Here is a 6978-nt window from a genome sequence, read left to right on the forward strand (position 1 = left end):
CACAAAGGGGATATGAACCCCTCCCATTTTACTCCTCCAACACCTTAAACACCATATCACTTATGTTTTTGTGATAATATGCTAAAATATTTATATTTATATGGGTGGTATGTTAACAATTACATGCAACACTATTTTGGTGATTTATCATTTGATGACTACTCTTCACAATATACTTACTCTACACATAGAGATGATGAAGATAGTGAAAAATTTGAACCTAGGAACTCTATATGGTACTAAGTCATTCATGTATCTTACCATGCAATGTATAAAGTGTAAAATATTATAGTAAATCATTATATATGAATGATTACGGTGTATTTAATCTTTTTTCATTAATTATTACATATTTTTTACACTCATAGTGTTTGCTCGCTTGTTGTATAATCAACTTAAATTAGTTAAATCCATCATGCAATGCATTTCCTTCTAATTTTTTGTAATAAACTCATAGATAATTGACTAAATAGACATTCTCCAAAGTTTCAATAAAAATTTCCAAGTTTTTCTTACAATTTCCGTGGTTTTTATTCAATTTTTATCGATATCGATAATATCCCGATATTTCCATCGAAATTTCCATATTTTTGAACTACCGATATTTCCGATATAATCGATATTTTAGACCTTGGTTTTAGGTGACTTCTAAATTTATTCATGGAACTATAATGCACATTGCACCAAGTGCATTCCATTCCTCATATAGTTGAGGTTAAATGAAGTCATTGCTGGAGGCAGGATAACACATTCATCATCATCATCGTCAAATTTAACAATGGAATAACAATCTTAAATTTTAGGTTGCATTATTCTTCATTGCTCTCACAAGATTTAGGTTTGTTCCTCATTTGCAGTGAAATATAATTGAAAATTTCTTTTACTGCGTATCATTCTTTTGATTTCAAGTTCATCTGCTTGCATTTTGATTGCTTGGTTCAAAAGATACATATCATAGATCAAGCTCCCATTGCAGATTGACAAAAAATTGAAAATTTAAGATTGAAAAAAAAAAAAAAAAAGGGTACAGGAAACATTGAAGATCAAAGAGAATACAAATTGTGAAGTGGCTATTTGCTCTTAAAAACATTCTCCTAGGACATGACCCTGCAGTTAGGCATCAAATTGTGAAACTCCTATGCAGGCTTCAAAGCAGAAAGAGCTATGATAATCCTTCCTTTCCATCCCTGCAGCATCCACTCACCATCATTTTCAATTCCAAAATCCTTATGATACCCCATCATCTTCAACATAGTCTTCATCTTCTTCAAGAGCTCCCGGTCTAATGGGAGCTGCCTGAACCCAGCCCTCACATACCTAGCCTGCCACTGCTTGTATGTCTCAGGCCTTTCAACTCTTTCCAGTCCCTCACACGCTATGACATTCACTATGTCCGTGCCAAATATTGCTCTTTCGAACCACAACCGGTGTTCATTGTCGCGAGGGACAGTGGCCTCATACATATCGAAGAGCGCATGGAAGTGGAAGAGCAACTGTTTGAACCGTGTGACAAAGGCAGGTGCATTGTATGTCCCATTGACAACCCCATGCATGAAAAGGTCTGGATTAATTCTCTTAATCAAATTTAAGACAGCGTCTCTTGGATTATTCATCATTACTGTCTCATCAGGAATTTGCTTTAACCGGTGCATACAGTTAACCACGATCACTTCATTTCTGTCAATTTGAAGTTCCTCCAGTCGAATGGTTTCCCATTTCTTAGCAATGACATTGTACTCAAATGGAACACTATACCTCTTAGAATATTTTGCTAAGCGGCGCCCTGTCTCTTCAATTCTTTCGGCTGGTCGAAAACCTGGTTGGGGAAGCTCAATTGCTGTGATACGAAGATTAGGAGGTCCACCAGTTTTCTCTGAGAGACTTTGGATAAGGCAGGCCCATTGTAAACCATAAGAAATACCAAAATCAATAATGTGAAGCCTCGTTGCCTTCTCTGTTTGTTTCATAATTGTTCTGTTGGCAAAGAAGTGAAACATCTTCTTGAAAGGGCATGCAGAAACATACACCTGATACGCTTTTAAGAATTCGGTAGTTGATGTGTGCATAAATAGAAGAGGTGGATATGATAGGGATCTCGCACCAGCCAAGCGTGCCTCTAGGCCTTCGGCAAAGTAATGAGCTAATCTCTGGGTTGCAGAACCATAGGGGGAAGAATGCTGTCTTATCTGCTTGAGAAGTTCACTTGCAGATTGTTGGTCATAGCTTCCCACAGCTTGTGCACATTCAGTTAGCAGTTTGCACAAGTCTACTACTTGCCGGTTGCTGTTCGGTTTCTTTGAACATGTTGTCTTAGATCCTTTTGACTGCTTGTTGTGCTGCAACTTCCTAGTTCCCTCAGCGTTTAAAGATTCATCATGAAAACAGGACTCAGATTCAGGATTCACACCCTGTAATACTTTATCAAACATTTCTTGGGGATCAGAATCGTCAGCAAAAGCAGCTGACTGCTTGTTGCTTCTCCCTTCTTCTGTGTAATGACCGTCCTCCCTTTGACGATTCTTCTTTCCTTTTGATCCATTTGTTGAGTTGTAGCCATAATTCTCTGGCACGGATGCCAAATTCCTGTACAGTGTGTCAGGACTTGGAGGCATACACTGGTACCCCTCAAGGTCAATGATTTCATTTCCTTCCCCTACACCTCTAGAATTCCCAAGACATTGCATGTTAGAAAATGAATCTGAAACCAAAGTGATATCAGATAGAGACTCAACAGGAGAAGTTTGGACATGAGATGTTTCTGAAAAATCCCAAACGCTGCCTGTCTTAGCAGCAATAGAGCCGTTACTGCTTTGAAAACCAGAAATAGAGCCATTACTGCTCTGAAAACCACTATCTGAGTTCTCAAAGCTTTGGTACACAGAGAAAGAGGGATGGTTGGGTAAAGGAGGATTCATCTGATTAAGGGCATCATAGAAAGATTTTTCAGCAGCTTGGAGGCCCAAAATGTCCTCCAACATGCAGGGCTTACCCTCCAGGTCTTCTTCTAGAAGAATATCACTTATGTACTTGAGCACAGGAAGATTGCAGTCTGTACCGTCAACAGTATCACCCTCTGAAGAAGTGCTTGAATCATTAGGACGGTCTAAGTTGGCTGGAAGGAGAAGTTTATTGGTGGGTTCATGATTTACTTGGAGCCCATTTACAAGGTTTTGATCAGAAGAGACTGAATTTGAGCCATGGCCGAAATTAAGTTCTTCCATGAGAACAGAAAAAACAACCTAACTAGCAGGATTTGGTCACAATTTTTATTTTTCAAGAAACTCAACTGTGATATGAAATTTTGAAGCTGATGACCAAGAAGCTTTGGAAAAAAAGAAAAGAAAAAGCAAAGTATGAAACTTATGTCATAATTCACTCACCAAATAAAACTAGAGCCAATGGAACAGGGAGAAATAGCCAGAGAGAGTGCAAGATTCAACAAAAAACAGAAAACAGCTTATGAACAGGAATAAGATTGATCAGACAGTAATGGAATAAACTCTGAAACTCATTCAAGAAGGAAACTAAGAAATATTGCAGAGTACCTGATATATTTCTGGGACATTAAAATTATCAGACAGATGCTTGGTTTCTTTTTTCTGGGACCTTAAAAGCAATGAAACCTCTGAGAAAGTCTTAACTAATAAGACAGACAAAGTCAGTCGTCAGCTTATAAGAAAAATGCAGTCCATATAGGAAGGCAATTTTAAAATTCAGTGTCTTGCTGTGTGAATGTCAAAAGAGCCAATATTTCTTGGGTTCCCACCATATACAGCTATCTATTGAAATTTTTGGCAGCAGTGAAATCTGAAAAAGTTAATTTTTAAGGTAACAAAAGAATAAAAGTTAGCACTCCGATCATCTCTTTTATCAAAAATAAAAAGTAAAACATCAAATTCAAAAAAGCCGTCTTCTTTTGCACTGTTTTGTTTTGTCCTTTTCTGTTTGTTCAAATGTGTAAAGATATGAAAAGGGCCTTGTGGGTGAGAGATCAACACACAAATCTTTTATTAGAAATGAAGTTGGAATTATGTGCTACTACATGCGAGAGGCACTGTATGAACAATGCAGTCTTCCACAACCTTGCTGACCTCAGACCAAAAAAAAAAAAAAAAAAAAAAACCTTGCTGACCATCTTCAATCGTTTATTCTTCATTGCTCTCAAAGATTTGAGGTTGTTACGCATCTTCTAGCTTAACTACATAGCTCTTTTATTTTGAGTTCATAGCTTGAATTTTGATTAACTGTTTCAAGCAGTGGCGGTTCCAGGATTCGAAAGTCGACCGGGCAAAACTTATATAACAAGCTTGACGAAACGAGTGAATTTCATTAATAAACATAAAAAGATGATGTAGAACAGATGGCAGATTTTATCGCGGTTGAGCTAGAAAAAGGACGTAGCGGGAATATGCAGTTTTGTCGTCCAAGCTCCGATTAGGACGCAAAATACCTTTTCGGAAAGGGAACGAAGCCACGAGTGTAACTCACGGCTTTGCCGTGACATAAGGTGGATTTTGGCATTCTGAGGTCGTTTGGCCTTCCAAAACTGCAGTTAAAGTTTGGTAGTTAATTTTCCAATAAATTCTGTTTTGGACAGTTTAGGAGTTACGTTATTAAGACTCCAAATTAATCCTGTTTTTTCAGTTTTATGTAATAACTCCCCTAGTAGTTGAAGGGTTGAGGGTTGTTGAGAAATGTGTATTTAGACAGGTTTGTCTAATGTATCTGGAACTCAACTTTTAATCATAATATTCCAAGAGAGCTTCTCTTAATTTTCTGGTGGAATCCAGTTTTATTGTTACTCACGGTTTCGCTTGAAACCTTTGTTGCTTGTGCTGCGTCAAGTGGTATCAGAGCGGGTCTCTCCCGTCTCGGTATTCTTGTCTTTATCTTATTATGGGTGATCGAGAAGCTGATGTCCCAACCCCAATTACCCGAGCAGATCTGGACGCTCAAAACCGACGGATCGACAACCTAACCAACCAATTTGGGGAGATGCGAGAATTGTTGTTGCAAGCTCTTGGTGGCAACAATAGGAGAGAAGGCAGAGATAACGAAAGAAGAGATGGCGAGAGAAGAGACAATAGGAGGCAACTTAATCCGGATAGTGAGTCCGAGTCAGAAGAAGAACTTGAAGAACCACCACCGCCGGCTAATAATCCTCGTCATCATAATCGTAATTACGAGAATTTTGGCGATTATCGGATTAAAGCAGAAATTCCTAACTTTTGGGGAAATCTGAAGATTGAAGACTTCTTGGATTGGCTTGTAGAAGTGGAGAGGTTTTTCGATATTATGGAGGTTCCTGAGCATAAGATGGTGAAGATGGTAGCTTTCCGCCTTAAAGCTACAGCGGCTGTTTGGTGGGATCAATTGCAAAATTTACGGCAGAGGCAAGGAAAACAGAGGGTTCGAACATGGCGGAAGATGAAGTCGCTTATGATGGAACGATTCTTGCCCACAGATTATGAGCAGATTCTCTACCGTATGTACCTAGGCTGTGCGCAAGGCACCCGTTCGGTTTCTGAGTATACCGAAGAGTTCATGCGTTTGGCAGAGCGAAACCATTTGACCGAAACTGACAATCAAAAGGTCGCAAGGTACAACAATGGGCTGAAAATTTCCATCCAGGAAAAAATTGGCATGCAGAATATATGGACTTTGCAGGAGGCGATTAACATGGCATTGAAGGCTGAACTGTTGGAGAAGGAGAAACGCCAACCCAACTTCCGCAGGAATGCGACGGAAGCCTCTGATTATACTGCTGGTGCTTCTAGTGGCGCAGGAGATAAGGGGAAAGCACAGCAGCAGAGTTCTGGAGGGATGACAAAACCAACAACAGTTGGCCAAAACAAAAACTTCAACGAGGGTAGCAGCCGGAATTACAACAGAGGGCAACCCCGAAACCAGTCCCAGAATCCGTATGCTAAGCCCATGACGGACATATGTTACCGTTGCCAAAAACCAGGGCATCGTTCTAATGTTTGTCCAGAGCGGAAGCAGGCTAACTTTATCGAAGAAGCCGATGAAGATGAAGAAAACGATGAAGTCGGGGAAAATGATTATGCAGGGGCTAAATTTGCAGTTGAAGAAGGAATGGAGAAGATTACCCTAGTTTTGCAGAGAGTTCTTTTGGCACCAAAGGAGGAGGGGCAGCGTCATAATATTTTTCGTTCCCTCTGCTCAATCAAAAACAAGGTTTGTGATGTGATCGTCGACAATGGAAGTTGCGAGAATTTCGTGTCAAAGAAATTGGTGGAATATTTGCAGCTATCAACGGAACCACATGTCAGCCCTTACTCACTAGGTTGGGTTAAAAAAGGCCCTTCGGTTCGTGTAGCTGAGACTTGCCGTGTGCCGCTGTCTATTGGTAAGCATTACAGAGATGATGTCTTATGTGATGTTATTGACATGGATGCATGCCATATTTTATTAGGGCGTCCTTGGCAATTTGATGTGGATGCGACTTTCAAGGGACGAGATAATGTCATTCTGTTCTCTTGGAACAACCGGAAAATTGCAATGGCAACTACACAGCCCTCAAAACCCTCTGTTGAGGCCAAGACGAGGAGTTCTAGCTTCCTAACCCTAATTAGCAACGAGCAGGAGTTGAACGAGGCAGTCAAGGAAGCAGAGTGTTTTTGTCCCTTGGTGTTGAAGGGGTTGTTGAAACTTGGCCGAGGAGGAGGTGACATTCCACAAGATGTGCAGCAGATTTTGTCTCAATTTCAAGAATTGTTTTCTGAAAATCTGCCAAACGAGCTGCCACCTATGCGGGACATACAACACCGAATTGACTTGGTGCCTGGAGCTAGCCTTCCGAATCTGCCCCATTATCGGATGAGCCCCAAGGAGAATGACATCCTCAGAGAGCAGATTGAAGAATTACTGCGGAAGGGATTTATCAGGGAGAGTTTGAGTCCCTGCGCAGTTCCTGTTTTGTTGGTTCCGAAGAAAGACAAGACTTGGCGAATGTGT

At 40.2% G+C, this 6978-nt stretch overlaps 1 protein-coding gene across 1 annotated transcript; it reads right to left on the reverse strand.

Moving 5' to 3' along the window:
* LOC18775211 (scarecrow-like protein 30) lies at positions 897-3720 on the reverse strand. Its single transcript, XM_007207935.2, has one exon. The coding sequence runs from the start codon at positions 3219-3221 to the stop codon at positions 1137-1139; it is 2085 nt and encodes a 694-aa protein (XP_007207997.1). The 5' UTR covers positions 3222-3720; the 3' UTR covers positions 897-1136.

Source organism: Prunus persica, chromosome G6 (genome assembly GCF_000346465.2).
Source record: "Prunus persica cultivar Lovell chromosome G6, Prunus_persica_NCBIv2, whole genome shotgun sequence".
Taxonomy (NCBI): domain Eukaryota; kingdom Viridiplantae; phylum Streptophyta; class Magnoliopsida; order Rosales; family Rosaceae; genus Prunus; species Prunus persica.

Coding starts and splice junctions, on each gene's coding strand:
- LOC18775211 (XM_007207935.2), bottom strand. CDS start 3,221: ATGGAAGAACTTAATTTCGGCCATGGCTCAAATTCAGTCTCTTCTGAT.